Source organism: Cervus canadensis, chromosome 2 (assembly GCF_019320065.1).
Source record: "Cervus canadensis isolate Bull #8, Minnesota chromosome 2, ASM1932006v1, whole genome shotgun sequence".
In the NCBI taxonomy this organism is placed as follows: Eukaryota; Metazoa; Chordata; class Mammalia; order Artiodactyla; family Cervidae; genus Cervus; species Cervus canadensis.
Genome location: NC_057387.1, coordinates 74,571,633 through 74,596,603, shown reverse-complemented (window position 1 = coordinate 74,596,603; position 24,971 = coordinate 74,571,633). Strand labels below are relative to the sequence as shown.

The 24,971-nt window shown below is 40.1% G+C and overlaps 1 protein-coding gene and 1 pseudogene across 7 annotated transcripts in view; one reads left to right on the top strand and one right to left on the bottom strand.

Moving 5' to 3' along the window:
* Positions 1 to 562: 562 nt before the first annotated feature.
* On the bottom strand, positions 563 to 1,315 carry LOC122428480 (annotated as a pseudogene).
* A 2,094-nt stretch (positions 1,316 to 3,409) lies between these two features.
* SGIP1 (SH3GL interacting endocytic adaptor 1) overlaps positions 3,410 to 24,971 on the top strand; it is a 228,096-nt gene continuing 206,534 nt past the window's right edge. For all 7 annotated transcript variants that reach the window (XM_043461048.1, XM_043461047.1, XM_043461045.1 and 4 more), the window contains exons 1-2: positions 3,410 to 3,523; positions 7,950 to 8,081. In XM_043461048.1, coding sequence (XP_043316983.1) covers positions 3,502 to 3,523; positions 7,950 to 8,081 — 154 coding nt within the window. In that variant the 5' untranslated portion in view covers positions 3,410 to 3,501. The remainder of the gene's footprint in view (positions 3,524 to 7,949; positions 8,082 to 24,971) is intronic.

Here is a 24,971-nt window from a genome sequence, read left to right as displayed (position 1 = left end):
TTTAGGCTCTCTTTGTTTTGTCCTCTCTTCAAAATCAAGTGTGCATTTTATCACATAATGTATGTGATCACATTGTATCACATCTCAATTCAGACTAGTCACATATCTTTTTTAAAGAAATTACTGAAATATAGTTGATGTACAATGTTGCATTAGTTTCAGATGTACAGCAAAGTGATTCAGTTGCATACAATATATATATATTCTTTTTTAGATTCTTTTCCATTATAGGTTATTATAAGATATTGAATATGATTCCCTGTATGATATAGTATATAAAATACACTGGGTCCTTGTTGGTTATGTATTTTATACACAGTAGTGTATATATGTTAATCCCAAGGTCCTGATTTATCCCTCTTCCATGCCTTTCCCCTTTGGTAACCATAAGTTTTTTTTCTATCAGACCAGGCACATTTCAGTTGCTAAATAATCACATGTAGTAGTGACTACTGTATCAGACAGTGCAGTTTTAGATTCCAGAACATACCTAGTTCTTTCGTTTGTTTTTTTAAACATCACAAATAAGATCTTTTATTTATAATCATTAATTGTCTGATTTTTAAACAGATTCTTGGACTGGTGGCTCATTTTCATTAGCTCATTCAACTTTAGCACCTGTCTCATCTCCAGTAGCTTCTCCAAAAATTATCTTCACCATGATGCTCTGGAGTTTTCCCAATTCAAATTTGAGCTTCTTCAGCATTTTTACTTTTCTAACAAAGACATCATGGAGCAGATAAATAGACTAAGCTTTTTCTATGTCTTTTCTGATGCTATCTGAAATCAATTTATTGACTACCTCTTTCAAGTCATTTGTCTGCTCCTCTTGGGTTACAATTTCCATCATCTTCTTCTAGACTTGGCAGACCTGTTGGTGCTGGGCATAGGAGGTCTTCCAAATCTAATTGTTGCATTTTTAGTAAAACTCACACAGAATAGATGCAGCAAACAATATGGGTAGGCTTGACATCAATATGAGTTTCAATCATGATCTGCCATTTTTTGACCAGGGAGTACAGTCTGTCACAGGTAAGAAGCAAGCCATGGAAATTAGGCAGTTTTTGGAATTACTGAATTACTGATTTAATTACTGAACATCTTCAGTAATTAGCTTGAATTTGATGATCTTTGAGGTCATCAGATGAGATTTTGTTTCCTTGAGTTCTTGTGACTAGTGTTTTCCCAGTATTTCTTATGTTGAACATAGCTAGTGTTTTCACATCATACCAATCTTAGAAAATGAGTCAACTACATCATTCTTGGCTTCCTTTTTGCTGCCTTCTGTAAGGCACTTGTTCTTGCCAAGCACCATGTTGCTGCTCATCATCCTTTCCCTTTTGATGGCCTCTACACCTGAAGTGTCCCCTGTTTGGATTACTCTCCCTCAAGCTCTTTTAAAGATATACACTTTGGGATATATCATTCACAAAAACACACTTATAATATGCAAACTGTACATATTCACATATATAGTGTTTATAAACGGTATAGAGATGAACACAATACAAGTTTAGTTTTTGCACATTTGAAGTCTAATGAACATCAAGCAGCTCTTTCCCATTTGGAAGGGGAAACAGAGGTATGGAGAGTATGTAGGGTGTCTGTAAAGGTCAGGCCTGGGAAATTCCACTGCCTTATTTCAGTCATATAACTCCATCCAGATGCAAGGAAAACCAACAAATGCAGTCTTCCTGTGTATTCCAATAGAGAAAATGCTGTGCTTAATACATGTCACAATCTTTGACACAATTTTATAATTTTTATCCCTAATATTTTGGCCAGCATCCATAGAACAGTATTAAGTATTAAATAACAGGCATAATTTAAGTCTTATTTCTGATTTCAATAAAGATGGTTTTCAACATGTCTCCATTTAACAAGATGACAGATTTAGGGAAGAGATTTGCTTATCTCATCATACCAAGGAACTTTTAAAAATATCTTTCTATAATAGATTTTTATTTATTTAATGAGTGATAAAAGTTGATCAGATATCTCCTCAGCAATTGTGGAGATAATTACATAATTTTGTTTTCAATAGCTTAACATTGTGAATAATACTTTAGATTTCTTAATGTTGAATTACTTTTTCTTACCCTTAAGATAAAGTCTAACTTATTAGCATTTTTGTAATATATGTATATTAAATATACATAAATACATATAAAGCTTTTGAAAAGCTAGATTTCATTTACTGTTATTTTATGTAAAAGTTTTGCATCAATATTCAGAAGCAAGATTGAGCTACTTTTAAATTATTTTTTGTTAGATTTTATAATTCACGAATGAATTTCAGAGCTTTATTTTTTACTTTCTCAAACTGTTAAGGCTTTATCTGAGTTAACTGATTCGTCAAAGAGAAAAAAACTCCACTGTGTTTGCGACAGTCTATATTTCAAGCATATTGCCACTGGGCCCATTAATATTCCCTCTTATCAGTATCATATCTTTATTAGTTATAACATTTAATGATTTTAATAAGAATGCTTTTACTACTTTCATGCTCTCTTTCTGGCCTTCAGTACACTCTTATCAGAGCAGTCTGCTCTTGTTTACTGCTGCTATATCCCTGAAATTCTATTAAGTCAAAAATTGATGTTTTAAAGATTGCCTCTCTGGTTTTCTACATTTCCTCCACTTTAGTGGAGCTCTGATTGTTTACCCTTCCCCTCTTGTGAAATCGCTGATTCTGCTGCGGTGTTCAGTGTTTACTGCTTATCTTTGTCAGTGTAAGTCTAGATATAGCCGTACTCCCAGCTGACAGAAGTTCCTGCACTACTGGTATAGGTCTAGATACGTGGTTCTCTGGGAAGTGATGCACCCAAGGGTGGCAAACGTTTCAGGGCATGTCTTTGTTGTCTGTGCATCAACAAATAGGGAGAGTTCTCTCCTTTTCTGTCCTCCTTTCCCACAGAGAGGAAGAGGATGACTATAGGGTCTGCAAGTTGCCCTCTGAATGTAGTGAGTGAGAAAATACGAATAACCTTTCACACATGCTAAATGCCGTGAGTATGGCATCTGAGTTCCTCTGCCATCATGAATCCTTCTGCAAATTTTATCTTAGGTTCACTGAGTAATGTCTACATGATGGACACTTTTTGTTTTATAGTTGCTCTCCCAACATTTATTCTGGTAATAGCGCCTTCTCTTCCTTTGACAATGTCTTTTCTATCCCTCCAGTCGTTAGGGGTTCAGATTATTGCTGGTCATAGAAACGTGCCTGTTTTCCTCCTGTGTTTAGTCTTAGTAATGGACATATGACTACGCCCAAAGTAACTTTAGATTTGAATAAGTCCATCATGAGACGTCATCAACCTGGCCTAGTTAATGGGTCCAAAGTTTGAACAGTGCTCCAAACCAGAGTCAGCCAGAGTACTTCCTGGAAGTCTTTTTTGAAGTAGATCTTGGATAGTCAAGCTATGAAGATATGAGCCTGAAGCACTTAAATGGCCAGCTCTCTGATCACAGGCAGAAAAACGAGGAAGCAAAAAGAAGTTGATGGGCTGGGAGAAACAGAGTTGTGAGTACCTGGTTCTGGTCACCTTGCTTCCCGGAGGACTGAATTCCTGCTCTCCCTCAGCTCTGCAGTGCTTTCCTTACTGGGAGATACCCATAAGATTCCTTCTCTGCCCATGGCAGTTCCAGTTGGGGTTTTTCTTTCTAACAAAGAATAGAAATATACCGAGCATGGGTATACATATTTTCGGCTCCTCACCTGTTTCATCCCATGGAAATCTAATTCTTCAAGGGGGGCCCTTGCTGATTTCCAGAGCTTAGAAAATATTTTCCTTCTGACATTCACTGAACTGCTTCAGCAGGGAGAGCAAGAGGGACAGAGTCAATGTCGTCCTGAGGTCACTATCTTGGAGCTATATATCTGGGTCCATTTTTAAAAGGTTTCCTTTTGTGTTAATTTTGTTTCTTTCTTTGTGACTCAGTTCTGATTATTTTCTTTCTCTTTCTGAAATATAAGCTGATTTCTGACTCCCACCACATACACACTATAATTGAGAAATAGTGAAGAAATTCAATGTGTATGGTAAATGATATAATAGGATTTGTTGTGTGTTTTTTTTTTTTTTAAATGTAATAGGACTTTGGTTCAGTTCAGTTCAGTCGCTAAGTCGTATCTGACTCTTTGCCATCTCATGGACTGCAGCACGCCAGGCTTCCCTGTCCTTCACTATCTCCCGGAGCTTGCTCAAACTCAGCACCGAGTCAGTGATGCCATCCAACAATCTCATCCTCTGTTGTCCCTTTCTCCTTCTCCATGCTCTCAATCTTTCCCAGCATCCGGGTCTTTTCCAACAGTTTGGCTCTTTACATTAGTTGGCAAAGCATCACTAGCATACAAATATTATTTCAGAAAAAAATTTTAAATGTCTAGTGATTTCAGCAATTAAGTTTTTGGGTCTTGGACTAGTCAGTCTTAAGCACTCTCTGAGAGCCTGGTGTGATCTGGGCACACATTTGCCATCCTGGGTTAGACTCTTGAATAGCCCTTGTACTTTGGGGCAAGTCAGTAATTTGCCTGATCTTTTCCACAGATCCTTTGTCTTCCATTTAAAACTAGAAAAAAGAAAAAAAATAGTTCACTATTATAGCAGCTAGAAATTCTCCTTTGTACTCTTTGATAAGAAAAAGCTATCCTAAGAAGGGATGAAATTGGGGCTACAATCTAAAGTACTTTCTTCTTGAGAAAATAACTTTTTTCCCCAAAAAAAACCTATGAAGAAAATTAGAATGTGTAATCTTTTTCTGATAACATACTTGAACAGTTTTTTATTTGAAGCAGAAATTTGCTCATCAGATGCTTTTATAACTAATGGTAATTTTTTTATAAGCTTGCATGAAGTTTAACCAGTCTTGATACTGACCTAACAACCTTTATCATACATCCCTTTCTTGTTCCTTCTCTAGTAATCATAACTAGACACTTCTTTTTTCTGTGAACACTCCACTAACCAAAAGAATCTCTGAGTCGTCTTCCTGTCTCTGTTGCTGCTGCTGCTAAGTCACTTCAGTCGTGTCCAATTCTGTGCGACCTCATAGACGGCAGCCCACCAGGCTCCTCTGTCTCTGGGATTCTCCAGGCAAGAATACTGGAGTGGGTTGCCATTTCCTTTTCCACTTCCTGTTTTTGGCTAGTCGCAAACAAAACTGATGTGTGCCCACACCAAATCAGAGAGGTTTGCTCTAACGCACTGTAAAACTCACATTAGGTGAGAAAAGGCAGGCAGTCTGGGCTTTCCTGGCTCTCCTTTCCCCTTACATCTTTGACAAGGTTGCCTAGCCCTGCACCTCAGGGCCTGCACTTACCTCCAGACTCCATATTAAGACAATTTTCTAATTTAGAGTTCCCTATATTATTCAGTAATCACTCTTCTACACAGCAGTCTCTGAGAACTCTCTAACAACATTACACCTCTGGAAGCATCACCTAATCTTTCACTAAGTTGTTCTCTGTGTATGTGGTATAACTCTCAGTTGGCTACGAGCTTCTTTGATGCCTCTGGTAGCCCTTTGGTAGAAATAATCTTAAAAAGACAGCATGGAGGGTTTATTATACTCCAGACACAATACTAAGAAATTTACTGGCAAAGTATTTAGGACACAGCTTAGCACACAGTAAGTCATTAATAAAGATTTGTTATTAGTACCATTTATAGTTTGGTACTATTATCTCCATTTCACAAATAAGGAAGCTGTGAGTCACAAAGAATTACATAACTTGTCCAGGGTCACAGAGCTCATGAAGTGGCAGAGACAGAACTTGATCTCAGTCTGTTTGACACCAATATCTATCCATATTCTTAACTGTTAACAAAACGTTTGGCTAAAGGCTCCCACACTAATCAATCTGCTTTTTGCAATAATACTATTGCAGTTTTCAGAGAACTGTAAATTGTACTCAAGACTATGTTTTGCTTCAGAATTCTTCCCTCTTTTAAAATCCAACTGCTTCACAGATATAAGGGAAAAGGCATAAGTATTTGTACCTCCTGGAGAGTTTCATTTTGAAATTTCAAGGCCATTGAAATATGTGTCCTTAGGGAGAACAATGAGTTTTTCAAAACTTCTAAGTTACTAAGGAACTGAATTTTTCTCGTCTGTTAATATGGTTTCAGTTAGTTCTTCTAGTTATATTTTCTCTAGTAGTTCTCAGCCACCAATACCTCTCTCATGGAATATTTGCTCTCATAGAAAGAACTAGACTATGTCCATGGTTGGGCAATATCAAAAGTTCATGGGTATATGTATAACATAAATAATTAACAGTATTATTGGAGATTCAACCTTGATGGTGTAAAGCACCTTATTTCCTTTGATGTTCACAGCTGCTCTGGGATGTAATGGCCTTTCTCCTAGTCACGTTGCCAGATTGTAGAGGTAGAAATGTCCGCTTGTGCTGTTGTCTCCCAGGGTTCTGAAGAGGCCTTTCCTTTTTTTCCCATCTCCTTTCTGTCTCCTCCTCCCTCCCAAACTCCGCCTGCCCTCTGCTTCCTCAGCGCTCTGAGGGCTAAGCCTGCTAGAAGGGAACTGAGGATCGCCAGACCCTCTGGTACTTGGGGGCCCTCTGAAAGGCTCCCGGACCCCTAGGGACCAGTCAGGTGACAGAGTCTCAACCCAGCAGCCGAGGTGTCATAACCTTTCCCACTTAAGCAGCAGGACGGCGCCCAGAGCCCATCCCTGGAAGCTGTATAACCCGGACTCCACCCGCCCCTCGGGCCAGGGCTCCGAATTGGGTCCTCCGCCTGATCCCCACTGGAGTGAACGAATGAGCTTGCAGGCCTGCAGATAGTTCCTAGAGGCGCTTGGCAAAAAAAAAAAAAAAAGGGTGTCATTTAGAAGAAAGTTGGGTTTCCGACAGGGACTGCAGTAGGTAGCAGCTGCCACTCTCCGCCTGGGGCTGCGCGGCGGCTCACGTGCGCGATGGGCCGGAAGGATGCGCTGGCGGCGGGACTCGAACGCTGCGGGGCAGAGCTGCGCCCCGCGGTCCCCGTGGCGGCCGGCTGCCCGGGTCCAGCGGGGAGGAAGCGGCGCGCACGACTAGCTGTAGTCCATCTGAGGCCTCCCTCCCTGCCTGCTCCCCTCTCTCCCCCCTCCCGCCCCAGAAATTATCTCATGCGTTGCCAGTGCGATTCCAGAGCCCCACTCGGGTGGGTTCTTTTGTTTCTTTGTTTTAATGACAGTTCCCAGCCCTTCGGCATGTCATGCGCGATTAATCCCCTGGTTCTCTTGAAGGCAGCTGGGGTGAAATTTCTTCTGCACCATCCTTTTGGGGATAATTGTTTATGATGTGACGTCAGCCGGATTGATTTTTCTCTCCTGAATGAGAGAGAGAGAGAGTCACAGATGTGTGCGGAGGCACACATTTGGAATTCCTTCAGGGCAAAGGGAGATGGGAATGGGAGCTTGAGTATTTGCAGCCAAGACTCCAGGCTGCACGGAATTATTAAGAAGTTTTTCTTAAAAAAAAAAATCATAATATTAATAAGTCCCCTCCGCAGCGAGTCACTTAGGTGCTCCCTTCATGCCCGAGTCCCCGGTGAAGGTGGCGGCGTCAGATAATTAATCTCGGGTACCCAGCCGCTGCAATAGGCTTAAGACGAAGAGGAGGGGCGGGGGAAGTGCGTCACCAGGTGGGGAAGGGGCTGTGCATTCGGTGACAAGCCGGAGGGGATGGGGGTGGAGGGGAATGGGGACGGGAAATAGGTTCTGTGTGCTCTCCCGGGGTATTGTGTCAGGAGATGCGGGCTGGCTACCATGTGACGCGGTCCAGAGCTGAAGGGATTGGCCGAGGCAGCGCAGGCGGTGCAGCTCGGCCGGCTGGCCGTTCCTCTCCCTTTCTCTCGCAGCATCTTCCTGGGAGCCTGTAGGTGAAGCAGCACCAGCAGCATCCATGGCCTATCTTTGGGGTTAACACTGGTCTCCTTTGGCTTCAGCAGCGGACACAGCAGATCTCTCGGCGGCAGCAGCGTTGCGAGGACTTACGCTGAGACCTGGAATCGTATCCTCGTGTGTTTTTTCAGACTCTTTGGAAATTAAGGAATGCAATTCTGCCACCATGATGGAAGGTAGGATGCTTTCTGCTGTGGTTGACTGGCTACAGGCAAGATTTGGGGAGAAGAGCGTTGAAATATGTGTGCAGACTGTGTTTGTGGCTGGTCTAGAACCCGGTTGCCAGGATGTGCACAACAGAAATGCTGCAGTTTGCTTGCAGCGGACCAGGGCTCAGACTAATGGAATCAAACCACAGGGCTTCTGTTTAGCTCAGAACCTACAGAGCTCCCAGCTCTTATGAGAGAGAAAAACCTAAAGTGCTTGCAAGGAACTGAGATAGAGCTACCAAAGAGCTTGCAAAGCAGAGAAGTTGGGAGAGAAGATAAGGTTTTCTGCTCTGGGTTCCTGGGACTACACTGATTAAACATTTACAGTGGAAACTTGTCTTCTGAAATTGACAGTAGACAGGAGAGGTCATTGACAGAGTTATCCATGCTGTCATTTTCAGTGAGCTGTTTAAAATTTTTAAAAATTCTTCTAAGATGTTTTTATCTCTGCAATTTACATCATGTCTTTGGGGTGAGAGGTTTCATTTTGTCCACAGGTTCTAGTTTTATGGGGCTGTCATTTCAACAGAATGAATGATGTGAGGAAAATATCTGGGACTCTTGTCTTCTTATTCGGGCTCTTATCAGGTTTTTTTTTTTAAAAAGAATTTTGTGCTTCTTAAATGCATTGCCTGTGCCATGGTTCTTAGCCAAGTATCAAATTAACTGATTAGCTTTTTGTATTCAATGTTAAGTGTAAAGAGGAACTTTCCTGGGGGAGATGTTTAAACTACATTTTATTCTACTAAACTACCCTTCTAAGCTTGACATGGTGACAACCAAGATTGCCTCAGAAAAGCAGCAAGCTGATTAGGAAAGAAGCAGGCAGCCCTACCCTGGCTTTGATTTTCTGCTTTCACACTACAGGATGGTGCAAAACTCCTGGCCTTTCCTAAGATGACAGGCAGAAATTTGTCCCCAGCCTGGATTTCACAATGCAGAATTGAGTGCATAATGGGTCTCAAATCTGCCATGAAAATGGCAGAGAGGCCACCTCTTAAGTCAGGGTCTGTCTTACAGATTTGAAGCATTCCTTAGAAATTTACCAAAATGGAATAAGAAGAGAATGGTTGTGGAAAAAAAGAAAAAAGAAAAACAGCAGTGTTGCCTATACTTATTTGGCAGAAATGAATTCTTTTTGCTCTGTCTGTCATCATGTCAAACATTGTTAATGTGATTTGGGGGAGTGAAGAATTCTACAGTCATGGCCCACAGATTTTAGAAAATAGCCTTAAAAGAGAGATTGGGTATCATTTTGTTATGGAGCCTGGTCTTGTTTGCAAAGGGTTCTTAAGCTAGTTCTTTAAACACAGGCCTAAATAAACTGAGTTTACTAATGATCTAAGATCAAATCATTTTCATTAATTCAAACTGAATTTAACCTTTGAATAACAAAGCAAGACAAACAGAGCATTACTGAGGGAGTTTTCAATTAGAAGCTCATGTGCATTGCCCTCTTCAGAAAAAATATGTGTCTACAGAGGTACTAGATTTCTCCAGCTACATTTCATGTAACATTTCTTAATAAATCCACACATTCTGATTAGATTTTAATCTTACACAGGGACGTGGAAGATTTACTTCTTGCCTTATAAACTATGGACTGAAATTATCTCTGAAGGAAGTAATATTTTTTTATGCTTGTTAATGATTCTTCTGGTAATATTGTCTATTGTGTGATCCCAGAATGTCAGTTCAGAGCCCTGTGATAAGCTTATCTGAGCTGACTACACTGAAAAGAGAACTGTAACAAAGACTTGTGTTGGAGCTGAATTAACACTATTGCTCGGCGTTTGCCAAATTTATCTAATGAAGGATGTTATCTTAGCACTGTTAGGAATTAAAGGTGACACTAGGAATGCGGTTCCCATCCATCAGATCCTTGCAAAAAAAATTGGACAGGTGTTTCCAGTAGCTTAAAAATTTAAATGAAACCAATATTTTTTAATCTACCTATAGTTTCTGCTTCAGTGTTATTCAAGACTTATTATCTTCTTGGTTCAATGACCTTAGAACGGCTGGTGGGAATCTTAACTAGAAGTCCAGTTTGCCTATCAATGGCCTTCCAACTTAGATGCCAGCCTTTCTGCCAATATATGCAAGTTTCTGATACTGCATCTCACAATTTCACCTCTTTAATGCTCTTACTCTGAAAGTGTGTTATAGCAGTTATCATTCCCACTTGACTCTTCCCTAGAGGAAGCTAGACTTCTATCTGTCAAGACAGTCTTGGAAAGATAAGAAATCCCCTAAAAGAAACTGAAAATCCAGTCATGGCAGCCGTCTTCCAAACATCAGTGGGCCCAGAGAATGTGTCACCAAACATCCAGATAGTTAAAATGCTGTCTCTTCTTAATTAGTACATGTGACACACACAATCACACACACACGCACATTCATGCATAGTTACACACACATATGTCATCTGCCCATATACATTATTCTAGAAAGGGAGAGAACTCACATTTGCATTTGTGTGTATGTGTTTTTGGTATTTATTAATGTCTGCTGCTCAGGAAAAGCATGGCCATGGCAACTTTTCAAAGGTGCTTCTCTACTTTGTGTAAAGCAAGAGTAAACAAATGTTCATCAGAATGGCTCATGGTTTACTTTTGTGTTCTCATTTTGATGGAATAGGATATAGGCTCCATTCATTCAATGTCTATTAGAAATTCCAGCCATAGAGGAGCATTGTTACTACCTCTCCACTGGTTCCAGCATCACAGAAGGCAGTGAAATAATCCTGCAGGGACCTCAAGCATGTTACTGGTATTATACTTTGTGGCTCCATGACTCTTTTTAAATATTTTCCTTTCAAAAGTGTATTTTCAGGGACTTGATTTGTTGATTTCTACATTTTTTTGGCAATGGTTAGTATTGGGTCTTTCCTAAAGAATATCATGTGATGTGGAGCCTTAAGTAGTATGACTATGAAGGGAAAAAGGATGAGCAAAAGGAATTATTAATACTCATAAAGGGTGTGTGTATTGGCCAAGCTTACAGTGCAGTCTGTGTGATTAGAGCAACTATTCAAGAATTTTGTTGTTTTACATATGTTATTATTAAAGTTTGAAAATGACCTTTTAGCTACTTTTTTTAAGATAAGTGAAACTGAGTCAGGGTTTCCAGGGACATTTGTTAATTTGTGAGACAGTATGGGAAGTTTTCCCTTGCCTGGCAGAACTGGACTAAAAATGCTGATGTTTTCAGTTCCCTATTCAGGCTCTTAGATGTTTTACTGGAAAGAAAAGTTTGGGGGTGCCAACAGTTTCATCCTAAAATAATTTTTAAAGTTAGCAAGCATATTTTAAGGATTCACGGGGTTTAATTGCAATGTGCAGATTAATTTAATCAATTTTATTGTCTTTACTAGTCACAATAACCTATCAGTAAGTATATTCTGCCCTGAGTGCTTCTGCAATGCTTCTTCTAAATTGCAAGAACAAAAACTAATACATTGAGGTAAAAAAATAGGAGAATAGATTCTGGACCCATGTTCATCACAAAGCTCCTAGTTTTGATCCCCCATAACATTTTAAATATGAACTTTTTCTTTTTGCTTTGTATCCAAGTGGACATGTTAACCTGATTGAAAACTACACCTTAAGTTTTACTGGTTGCATCTGTCTCTCTTTTAAATATGAGTACTCACAGAATCACACTTCTCAATTCCCTGCTAATACCTATTATCTCCAAAATCAATGTTTAGAAAAATTTAAGCAATTCTAAGTTAACTGATCTATTGTTGCAATGAACCTTGTAATGGTAAAAGCTTTTCTTTCCCCTATCTAGAAATGAAGTTTATTTGTTTGGAAAATTCTTTGCTATAATCAAAAAGGAACAAAGCATTTTGAAGCTGCAACTGTTCATTTTGTAGTTAGCTAAGAAGGTTTAAAGGGACTGCTTCTCACTTTTCTATCAATTCCCTTCTGAGAAATAATGATGTTATTTTGGAAAATCTTAAGGAGGCATATGAGATTTTAATAAATATTCCATTCCTTATGCAATTTCTCTCCTTCTTAAAGGGCTCAGGGTTGGAAAAAGCCTCCTTTTATGTATAAATTCCCATCTAATTCCCAAGGTCAACTTTAAATCTCTAAAAGAACATGTAGTCTTTAAAAAAAAATTAACTTAGATAAACCATGCTAGAAGACTGTGAATAATTTTCTCTGTTGGATTTGGCACATATGCTATCCATGTTTCAAATAAACAAGTTGCAGGAAGTCAGCAACCAACAGTTTTTATGTTCCTGAGTTTGTCTGTGAAACGGTCACTTGAAACAAATCTTTCTGTAGCAATAATGATGTAAACAGTGGTTGGATTCTCTAACTAAGTCCATCAAAGATTATCTACCTGAAACTCAATATTTGCCATGAAATGTATAAAGGACATGACATTTTATATAGTAGTTAGCCAAAAGAAAACAATGACATTAAATGTATTTTCAGTTTCTAATACTGCTATTTGAGGGAAAGAAGTTTTACTAGAGGACAATGAGGAGATGGAGAGAAATTTCAAAGGGATTTTTGGGGGTATTTTTAGAACTTTTAGAGACTCTCAACGCTGGCTTTTTAAATTATGTTCAATTTTACTTTCATAATTGTGGTTTGTGCAGTGCTGTGCTGTGCTTAGTCGCTCAGTCATGTTCAGCTCTTTGCAACCCCATGGACTGTAGCCTGCCAGGCTCCTCCGTCCATGGGATTTTTCAGGCAAGAATACTGGAGTGGGCTGCCATTTCTTCCTCCAGGGGATGGATCTTCCCAACCCAGCGGTCGAAGCCGTGTATCCTGCACTGGCAGGCTGAATCTTTACCAATGAGCCCCCAGGGAAGCCCACTTGCATTATGGAGACTCACGAATGGAATTAAGAAAGGGAGAAAGATGATTGTAAAGGAGTTACAGGAGCTCTGGCCTTCTGTGCTTCATCAAGCTCATCTAGTATGTCACGTACACCAACAGCTTTGTTACCTGTCTCAGATTGTCTAGAGCAAATACTTTCCTGCATCAGGACTTTTGCCCTGCAAGAACACTGGTTTTCCAGCTCATGGAGTAACTGATTCTCTTGTGGTCCCAGCAGTCCTGCCACCTTGTCTGGTGGCCTTCCCTCCCCTCCTTGTCATCCCAAGCTCCCAGACACACACCCTGGGCATTGAGTCCATCTCAGTCTCCTATCTTTCCTAAGAGCTATTTTTATGATCTGCGGTTGTTTAACAGTGTATCGGCTGAATCTCTGACTCAGAGGTAAGCTCCACGAGGGAAGGAATTAGGTCCATCATTCCCTGTCTATTCTTATCTCACGATGCAGAGTGGATGCTTAGATGTTTATTTATTGACTAAGTGAATAAAACCAGATGTAAGTGACTCTGATCACTTCACAGTATACATTGTAAAGTATTATTTGTGGTATTATGGTGAATATAACAAAAATAAATTCTCAAATCTATATTTTTCCTGGAGAAACAAGATCTATAAACATGAGATAACTAGGGAAATATACGTATTGTGGAGTGCTAATTGTAAGATACAGATAATACCTTTTGAGAAGCAAAAGGAAAGAAATAGTCCATTTGAAAATATGTACTTGAGTTTGAATTATTTTGGGGATTAGCTCCAAGGAAATGATTTCATAATGGAAAGAGACAAGTTACAGCAGAGCTAGTCAAAGATATTCCCAGAGGCATTGTTGTCAATATCCTGTACATTTTTTTCTTTTTTCTCTCCCTTCTGTTTTCCTTGTATTTTTGCCTTCCTTTCTCCACTTTTCTCATTCTTCAATTCCTCCTTTTCATTCTGGGTTCTATTTCCCTTTCTCTGGCTTATGACCAGATCTGAAAATAATGCCTATAGAGCCAGGCATTTGGAATTTGGGAAAGTATTGTAAGTAAATTAATGTGTGTAAACAAATGTAATGTTGTATGACATATTTGTGCATGCAGTGGCAATGTGATGGATGTGAGGTTTTTAAGATGCCAAATTAGTCTTGACTGGAGAATTTGTGAATCTTAGAAACTCAATATGTTCACTGAATTTGTGCAGATTGGATTTTTTGTTTGAAAGACCATGGACCCAGACATCAGACTTAGGTTTGAGTCTTAAGTGTTGTGACTTCTCGGCTATGTGTGTGGAGAGGATTACTTTACCTTCCTGGAGTTCTGTTTCCTTGCAAACAAAGTCCGAGCATTGATCTGTCATCCCTCTAGAAATTCCAGCGCTAAGAGTCTCTGGCATCTGCTGAATGATTTGGATTCCACATATTCACTCCCTCTAAGGTTTGAGTTCTCATAATTGACTCCTCTTCCTCCCACCTCAAAGCATACTTTTCCTGACACACAAAAAATGATTCAGATATATTACTATCTGCTCTTACTGCTTTATTCTTTCTCTACTGTCCTATTGCACATACGCTGCAAGTTTGTTTTGCATCCTTGCTTTTGCTGTGCTGAAAAACAGAAATGCGTTTATGCAACTCTCCTATGTAGCTCTGAACATAGAACTATTTATGCATTAAAAATTGTATATTGAATGCATACTAGGTGTTAGACATAGTTCTAGGTGCTAGAGCCTAGGTTCTAGGCTCAGTAGTGAATAAAACAGATTCCTGCCTGCACAGAGCTTCTCTGGGAAGACATTTAAGCAAAGGCTTGAGGGAGGGAAGGGAGTGAGCAGTCAAGTAATTATCTGGAGGAACAATCCAAAGTAGCAGCGGGGAGAGCTAGTAAAAGGCTCACAATGTGGGTACAACAGCAAGGAGGCCAGTGTGTCTGGAGCAAAGGTCAGGAGAATGTTTAAGAGAGAGACTCAGAGAAGTAAGAACAAATAGACACATACCCTTGAGTCCCTTTCTCTCTTTTTTTTGGTTGAAGTATAGTTGACCTACAATATAACATTAGTGTCTGGTATATATTATAGTGATTCAATATTTTTATGGATTACTCACCATACAAAGTTATTATAATATAATATTATTGATGATTTTCCCTATGCTGTACATTCAGTTCAGTTCAGTCGCTCAGTCATGTCCGACTCTTTGCGACCCCATGAATCGCAGCACGCCAGGCCTCCCTATCACCAACTCCCGGAGTTTACTCAAACTCATGCCCATCGAGTCGGTGATGCCATTCAGCCATCTCATCCTCTGTTGTCCCCTTCTCCTCCTGCCCCCAATCCCTCCCAGCATCAGGGTCTTTTCCAATGAGTCAGCTCTTCGCATGAGGTGGCCAAAGTACTGGAGTTTCAACTTCAGCATCAGTCCTTCAAATGAACACTCAGGACTGATCTCCTTTAGGATGGACTGCATCCTATTACATCCCTATTATTTATTTTATAGTTGGTAGTTTGTACCTTCACCTATTTCACCTGTTCCCCCACCCCCTTCCCCTCTGGCAACCACTAATTTGTTCTCTGTATCTGTGAGTTTATTTCTGTTCTATTATATCTGTTTATCAGTTTTGTTTTTTAGATTCCACATATAAGTGAAAACAAACAGTATTTGTCTTTCTCCGATTTATTTCACTTAACACAATACCCTCCAGGTCTACCCATGTTGTTGCACATGGCAAGATTTCATTCTCTTTTATGGCTAAGTAAATAATACCAATTAAGGAGTTCTCCAGGCAAGAATACTAGAGTGGATAGCCATTCCCTTCTCTGGGGCATCTTCCTGACACAGTGATCAAACCTGGGTCTCCTGCATTGCAAGCAGTTTCTAGATTCTTTCCGTGGTGGCTCAGATGATAAGGAATCTGCCTGCAGTATAAGGGACCAGGGTTGGATCCCTGGGTAAGGAAGATCCCCTGGAGAAGGAAATGGCTACCCACTCTAGTATTCTTGCCTGAAGAATCCCATGGACAGAGGAGCCTGCCAGGCTACAGTCCATGGGGTTGCAAAGAGTTGGACACGACTGAGCAACTAACACTTTCACTTTTTTTCAAGTATTTATCGTATCTCCTTTATTCATTCATCTGTTGAGGGACACTTAGATTGCTTCCATATCTTGACTATTGTAAGTAAGGCTGTGATGAACACTGGGATGCATGTATCTTTTAGAACTAGTGTTTTTGTTTTCTTCAGACAAACAACCAGAAGTGGAATTGCTGGATCCTCTTTAATGGTAGGAAAGTCAGTTTCCTTTTGCAGAGGTCAGTCTGCCTGGGCCTGTGTTATCCATGTGTCAGGAAACAGGTGGGTACACAGAAGCCTGTTTTTCTGACATTGATTCTATGACTATCTTATGATGATGCCTGTCAGACTTATTCTTCCCCCACAGTTCAGTAAGTGGAGGCATATCATGCTCTTACCTTAGTTAATGGTACCAAGCTCAAAGTTAGAGCTGAGAATTCAGCTACAATTCTAGGCTTGAACGTGTCCATGCAAAAGATAGAGCTCCATGACAAATGATATCAGAATCATAACTATACACCAATTCACAAATATTTTGACTATGTATCAGAGACTTTTGTTTCTTCTGAGTTCATATAGACTTCTATTATGTACTAGTATTTTAGGCTTTTTTTAAAAAGACCCAGAGTGATCCATGTCACATATCTTTAACAAACAGTAGAAGGAAATTATGCTCACTTAGGACATAGGCGTAAGATTGTGTGATTCACAGACCTCACAGTTTCCAAAATGTTCATTCATTTACCAGGTATAGCTGAAGCTTTTTCTTTAGTCTCAGCTACAATGCTAGGCCCAGTGAATATGACTGAAAAAAAAGGCAGCTGTAGACTCCATCTTCAGAAGCCTAGATCTAGTATATAGTAGTACCACATCTTCATGTATATGTTTTATTCTACACTGTCTCTGTGCGGTATAAATAGGTATTACTATCCTTATTTCAAACAGAAGGCATCCAAGGCTCAATGATGTTAAGTGACTTGTTCAAAGTGACAACCTTACCAAAAGGCAGAACCAGCATTTACGAGCCAATCTTGATTCCTAGTCAAGTGCTCTTTATTTATATAATGCTGTAATTGGAAAATCTGGCTGGTGTCTGAAATTTAGCCAGGTCTCTGGCTGACAAGCCAACAACAGATCATCTGAATTTGACTGATATTTCAAAAGCCTTCTTCAGAAATAAACAAGTTAATTTTATTATCAGATTGTGAGCCTCCAGATCAGTCACCATCCTGAAGAAGTCCAGCTAAGCAGGAGTGTTTTAGTCCAGTGAGCTCCTTTCAATGACACTGACCAATTCCTCGAATTTTATCATGGGAAGGGACATATGATATCACTAGTCCTGTGGACTCTAAACTTTCACAGCTTGCATTCTACAAAACACTTTATCAAAAAGCCTGGCTCCTACTAGAAACAATAGCCCTTTCTCCCTGAGAAGGACAGCTGGGTGTTCACTGAGATTCCGTGAAAGCCTTGGCCATTATCATGAAAGTGTGATGATGTGTGCTACCCTGGAAGATGAACCAATCAAATCCAGCCTCATTTTGCAGTTGAGGAAACCAAAGCCAAGGGAAACAACCTTCCCGAGGATTTTTATTCTCTATATAAGAGGACAAGTCAAAGTTTACTTTAGTAATGATTCAAAAAATGTGCATAGACAAAGGCTTGGATCCTGTGGTGCCTTTCACGTTCAAAGGTGCTGGGGCTGGTTGGGTAACTGCCCAAAGGCACACAAATGAATGTGTCCCCAGGGCCATCTCTCTACTGAGTACACATACAATGGGCCCATTTGTAGCTTTGTCCTAGGCTGCCAAAGCAGATGCTGTCAGTGAGTTAGGGGTGTGCAAAGGGAAGGATGAGGACCTGAAAAGACTCATCTCCTGAATAGTTATGCAACCTTGAATGAGTTCTAGACCTGCTTTGGCCTCCTCACCCTCCCCATTTGTAAGGTAGCAGTAATGCTGGCTCCTGCCCTCAGAGCTGTCATGAAAATCAAATGAGATCATAAACATGAAAACATCGAAAGGGTGTGATGCAAATGCCAGCTTCTTTTTCAGATGGCTGTCTCTCAGGTTGTTACATGTGGGTGGCTTTTGGTGGCTAGGCATTACTGCTTGCTATTTTGCTCTTCAGGTAGATTATTGCTGCATCTCTTTGCAGAGAAGCCTTACAGAGTTCCCTCTTCTGTTCGCCGTACTGTTAATTACTAGCCTATTCTATAATCCTCTATTCTCAGTGTCTATGTCCTATACTATCCCTTCATTGACTGTAGCAGACATTACTAATCAATCATGGTCATCTTTCTCTCTGGCCTCAGCACTTACCTCAACATCACATTCCAGGGCACCTCTGCCAGTTGAGATGATGTCACTTGGCTTTTCCTACAATGAGCAGTTTCCCCAAGTTGAAATACAGTGCCTAAAACGAGAATACTGGCGGTCTAGCTGTGCACCTAGTACACCCAACCTTTATAAATGCCCTTAGTGAGTCACTGAAAAATGACATATGAAAAATTGCCCACAGCATTGGTAGATGGTAGCAATGGTAGAAAGTATTCTGTAAGCCCTGCAGCGGGTAGAACCCTACTCCTGTGCTATTGACCTTAATCATTAAGTTTCTCTTAGCCTCATTGTGTCCCTAATTCAAAGAACTGTGTCTACAAAGTAGCCAAGGCAGAATCAGTGTTGGGATTCATTTCCAATTCTTCCTTTCTGACTGCCTCATGTCAGGACAGGAGGTCCTCAAGAGCTGTTGATATCCTTCCTGGCTCCATTCTGTCTTTTTTCATCCCCTGCTACCACACCTGACCAGACCTTGCTGTTTCTACCTTCCAGTCCATCCTCTTCACAGCCATCAGAGAAGTCACTTTCCTCACTCGCCTTTGATTGTTCCTCATGCTTTAAAGGCAAGGTGCAAATGTCTTTGTGTGCTGGGCAACATTTTCACACGTGGGCCACTGTATGCCCTCGTGTCTCATCGCCTGGGCCAGACAGGAGCTCCTTGCCTTCTCTTTCCCTTGCATATGCTGTCCATTTCCTTCTCTGTGTGGTGACAGTCTGTTCTGATCATTCAAGGCCAAACAAAAGCAACCCCTTCAAGGAAGGAAGCCTTCCCACATTCTCCTAGGTTGAGGGTGAGGTGCTTCCTGCCCTGTGCTGACTTAGTCCCCATTCTTCAAGGCCAAGTAGCAGAAGGTTTAAGAGCCCTGACTTTGGAGTCAGTCAGACCTAGGTTCAATCTCATGTGTGTGACCTTAGGAAGTCAGTGAACATGTTTTCTTATCTGGAAAGTGAGAATGATGTGCTTAGTCACTCAGTCATGTCCAACTCTTTACAACCCCATGGACTGTAGTCTGCCAGGCTCATTTGTCCATGTCCAGGCAAGAGCACTGGAGTGGTTGCCATGCCCTCCTCCAGGGTATCTTCCCAACCCAAAGATCAAACTCGCATCTCTTTTGTCTCCTGCGTTGACAGATGGGTTCTTTACCACTAGCGCCACCTGGGAAGCCCAAGAGTGATAATAACTGTATCTTTCTCATGGTAATTTAATCACATAAAAGTCTTAAGGATTAAACAGAAAGTTCACCGTCTTGCAATCAGAGTTCTCCAGAGCTATAGAACCAATAAGCTGAGAGAGAGAGGGAGAGAGATTTTTAAGGAAATTTTTCACTTGATCATGGAGACCAGCATAGTAAGGCCAAAGTCCACAGAACAGACTGGTGGGCTAGAAACTTAGGTAGGATTGATGTTGCATTGAGGCAAAGTGTTAATCTGTCAATAAATCTTAGCTGCTATTTTCTGTTCATGTAGCTACTTTGTTTGTGCCTTCCCCAAGGACCAAGGACTCTGTCAGAGCTGGGACCGTGTCTTAATCATTTTTGTATCACCAATGCATGGCTGCCGGACCTGCCGGCAAAACAAACAGGTCGAGGACACAATCACCAGAGCACCTGAGAAACGAAAGACTCGGAAAGATGGGGTTGAGAGGGATGGAGTCAGCTTGTGACTGATTCTGATGACTTTATTGAGGGGTAACATACATATATATGCTAACAGGACTCACCAAATTTTAGATCAAAGACATGCATACGTGCAGAACTGCAGACACTAGTTTTAGCTCAGGAGTTTTATCTCAACTCTAGCAGAGCATGGCACCAGCGTCTTACAATCAGTTAAAGACTACCTAGACATAAACCATTCACAGGAGCCCGATAATCTTATCAGAGTCAGGAGAATGGGCAAATGGTGGCTGCAGCAATTACCTTGAGGGAGGTGAGAAAGGCCAGTTTGCACTTTAATAAATCAGGGGTGGCGGGACAGAGAGGGACCTCTGGATCCTTCTCAGGGCCGAGAAGGGGCCTGAGCAGTCAGGCCGGCTCCCCGCACATGGCATGTGTAAGTGCTCAATAAATATCCAGTGAATGAATGAATGAGTCCTGTCAAGGGATCACAGACCCTATGGAGGATATTCAAGCAACCCAGCATGTGGTTACCATGAAAATTAAATGAGTTAATACATGTAAGACATTTAGAAGAGTATTGGTCCATAGTAAAGACTTACTCAGCGTTACTCTCTTGGGCACATAGAAGACTTCAGCATGGTTCCTGGATGCCAGGAAGTACCCAGAACTCTGCTCACTCTGCTCTCCCCAAAGCATCCATCTGCTGCGTAGGCTTCCCCTGGCAGAGAGTCACATTCTGGTTCCAGGAGCATGCACTTAAATCTAGTATCTCACACATTCTGCCTCTTCTATTTGTGTTCCTCTCATCTTAAGGAAGACAAAGACAAGGTTTCATTGTAGAAAACTTAGAAAGATACAAAGAAGAAATTGAAATCAACAGTAATCTCATTATTAGAAAGTAACAATAAATACTGCTGCCATTTGTGGAGTGTAGAATACGGACTTTGGGAAGAGACAGTCTGAAGCTCTTTAAGCCTCAGCAATGTCATCAGTAAAGTGAAGGACATAATACCTACTGCAAGGTGGTGGAGAATTAAATAAGATTTATATACAGATTGCACTTGGATTTTATCTGGGGTATTAAGTAAGTACTCAATAAATGCTAGCTCTTAGTAATTTTATAATAAAAATACAGATTTATATCAATTATATCAATTAAAACCAATGTGTTATGTTTATACACATAACTTTTTCAGTTTCCATTAGATTGTAGTCACCATCCTAGGCGTGGGTATTTGTTAAGAGCATGGGAACTGGAGACAAAGTTCCCATGTTCAAATCCTGATCGCTCTACCCTTGCCAACTATGCTAGCTTAGGAAAATATTTTAACCCCTCTGTTCCTCAGTTTCTTCTTCTATATGAGATAATTCCTAGTGAAAAGGTTATTATAAGGATTAAATGAACTTGATATGTTACCTATAGTTAATATTATTTTTATAATACATGTGATATATGATGTAGTTAAAGAATAGTATTTGTTACAGAGTAAATGTTTGATCAACAAATGTTAGCTGTCATTACGACCCTTATGATATTATCTCCAAAGACATCATTTTGCTGGTTGTATAATATTCCATAACATCATACATTATTTTACTGTTTCTTTGGTGTTAGACATTTAGACTGGTAACTGGAGATTGATGAGTGTTTTGAGCTAGAATGGCTCCTATCAAGTCTCATGAGATGGTATGAATTCTTGGTTTTCATTTAATAAGTTAGCTTGGTGAGGCAGTACAAGTTTTGTTTTGGGTTCTAGTCCTGGCACCACCCCAACCAGTAGAGGTGACTTTGTTCTTGTTTAGTCACTGAGTCGTGTATGACTCTGGGAACCTATGGACTGCAGCACGCCAGGCTTCCCTCTCCTTCATCATCTCCTGGAGTTTGTTCAAACTCGTGTCCGTTGAGTCGATGATGCCATCCAACCATCTCATCCTCTTATCACCCCTTCTCCTCTTGCCCTCAGTCTTTCCCAGAATCAGGGTTTTTTGCAGTGAGGCAGCTCTTTGCATCAGGTGACCAAAGTATTGGAGCTTCAGCTTTAGCATCAGTTCTTCCAGTGAATATTCAGGGTTGATTTCCTTTAGGATTAACTGGATTGATCTCCTTGCTGTCCAAGAGACCTTGGGTAGCCTTATAACATTGGGAAGAGAAGGCAAAGAGTAGGAAGAAAAATTGATTTTAATTTTAAAAATTCTAACATCTTTTGGCACCATTCTTTATTAGCTGTGGAAATGAAGCCAAGAATTTGCCAGGTGGGTAGGCATTGATTTTTTACAGCTTGTTTCAAGGTTCTGGCTATGTACTTGAGCAAGTCACTGTCTCTTTATTGTCCCATATATAGGATGGTAAATGATATGAACTTTCTTGCCTTTCTGACTAGGTTATAAATATCAAGCATAAAATATATGTGAAAGTATTTTGAAAGCTACAAATTTTCATATAATGTAGTATTAGAGCTGTTATTACATTTAATATCTAGGAAGCTCTGTCTTCAAGTGAAAGGTTAGATTAGGTAATTTTGAAGGTGCTAACTAGTTTTAAGATTCTGTGATCTAGTACTAGGGTTTCAGAATGTGTCCCTGCTAGAGTTAAACCCTCCCCCTGTACCTTCCACCTTTCAAGCATGCTAATGATTTTCTTCATTTCTGGATACCAGAAGAGAAACATCTTTCTTAACTTGGTGAGTTATTTATTTGAACAGGGAATGCTATAGTATATCATTCTATTAAACAGTAAAAATATTATTTCTAATGGTGAGTTTGTAGTTGGGACAATTTAAAATACATTTAAAAGTGTGTCCAACTAAAATCTATGTTGCCTTAGTTACAAAGCCTAATATATAATTTCAGCAAAGTCTAATCTGCTCAATCTAAGTGCCAGATCAAATTATTTAATGTGGATTTCTTTTCTTGAGTTTTCTGGTATCTTCTGTCTTCATGGCAACTCACTTCAAGTTAGCACATTGAAGAATAGAGCCTGTTGCTTTCTTGACAAACTTTGACTAAGATACAGAGTGGTGGCTTTGGGATGCTGTGAGGTAGCATCCAGATATAGTTCCAGGTATGGGTTACAGGTCAACAAGATGTGGAGAGTCCTTGCTCTCATGGAGCTTGCATCCTACTATGAGAAGACTAACAAAGCAAATGAATAAACAAGAGAATTTCAGATGGTGGTAAAATCAATTGAAAAAAAAGTATCATGTGAAAGAGAATGGGGAATGGTGGTAAATGCTTCTTTGGGGGTCCCAGAAAGCATTTGAACTGAGATATTTCACACTGTGTCACGTGAAGATCCTTGAGGAGTGAGGCTTGCAAGGGTCAAAGACCTAGGACTTGGTAAGCTTAAGGAACAAAAGGAAAGCCAGGTTGGCTGGAGATCAGGGAAGGAGCAGGAAGGAGGCAAGAAAGAAGGAAGACAAGATTCAGGTCAGGGCTGTGTTTATGAGCAACAGAGGCGGATCTAAAATTTATTCTGAGGCAGTGGAAATCCACTGGAGGAGTTTTAGGAGAAGGTCATGCTTCCATTTGTGTCTTTAAACAATTACTGTGGATGTTGGATGAATTTGAGTGGCTACAGATGGCACTCTGGTTTTGGGGGAGAGAAGGGCTGTTTTTTGGTTTGGGTTTTTCTTTTTCTTTTTTTTGAGAGGAGATTGTCTTGCATCTGTGTATGAGTAATAAATACTCTGATATAATTTAAATTTTAAGTTCATTTTTGGAAAGCTAAGAGAGATTGGAAGGAATTGTGGTGCCCTTCCCCCAAGAGCTTGGTGCTATCCATGCTGAGATCTGAGGGCTCAAAATGAGAATTAATTTGGCTATATTCATGCAAATCTTTTTCTAACACAAGGGCTCTGGCATTAGATTTTTTTTTTTCAGAAGCATGTTGACAGGTGAAAAATGGAAGATGTTAAAGATCCAAGTATACCAACGTGTGTGTGGGTGGTTTATGTACTTGTTTTTAAATGGCTTTGAAGCACTTCAATTCTTTGATAGTCATTTTGATACTGAATCAGTTAGTTTATTAGGCTGACTTTCATCATTGAGGCTTTCTCTCCAGGCCAGATCAGAAAGATAGAAGTACTTAAAAGACCTTGCTATTGACAGAGTTTGACCTCTCAGTATTTCATTGTTTCCTACAAATATTTCCATAAAAGCCTCTTCTGTCCTCTCTGAATTTCATTACCTGACATTCATTAACTGGACTCACCTGTGCATGCATCCAGCTACATAGCTCTCTCTGCCTACCTGCCTGTCCCAAAACTGCCAGTGCTCTCTGCATTTTTCCATTTCTGATGGTGGCATGTGTTCCTGTTCCAGTCTTCTTGATACTTAGGACTCTGGTATTCTTTTCTCAGTATTCATAGCAGACAATTGTGCAGGCTTGGCAGTCACACCAGACCTGGATTCAAATCCTGCTTCTGCAACTTACGTGTGCCTTTGGGCAAGCTTGAGCTTCAGGGGGTCTTGGGTGTCTTTCTTTTTTCAGGTTTTACTCTACCAAAAATTCATAAGATTGTCACCAAGTATTTATTGAGGTTCAAAATATTGTGCTTGGTACTAGGTGAGCAAACATCAGACCTCTGGAGTTTACAGTCTAGTAACAAAGACACAAAATTAATACAGATGATGAAATGATTCCAAGTGAGCAAAGTGCTATGAAGGAAGCACTGATGGGGTTCTGACAGAGCCATTTATTCATTTATTTTTATTGAAATATAGTTGATTTACAATGTTATGTTAGTTTCTGTTATATAGCAAAGTGATTCAGATACATATATAAATGCTTGTATATATATACTTTTACATTATGATTTATTTCAGGATATTAAGTATCTTAGTCAAAGTTTGTCAAGTAAAGCAATGAGTTCTATTCTTCAATGAGCTAACTTGAAGTGTGTTGCCATGAAGACAGAAGATACCAGAAAACTCTAGAAAAGAAATCCACATTAGGTAATTTGTGCAATATAGTAGGACCTTGCTGTTTACCTACTTTATATA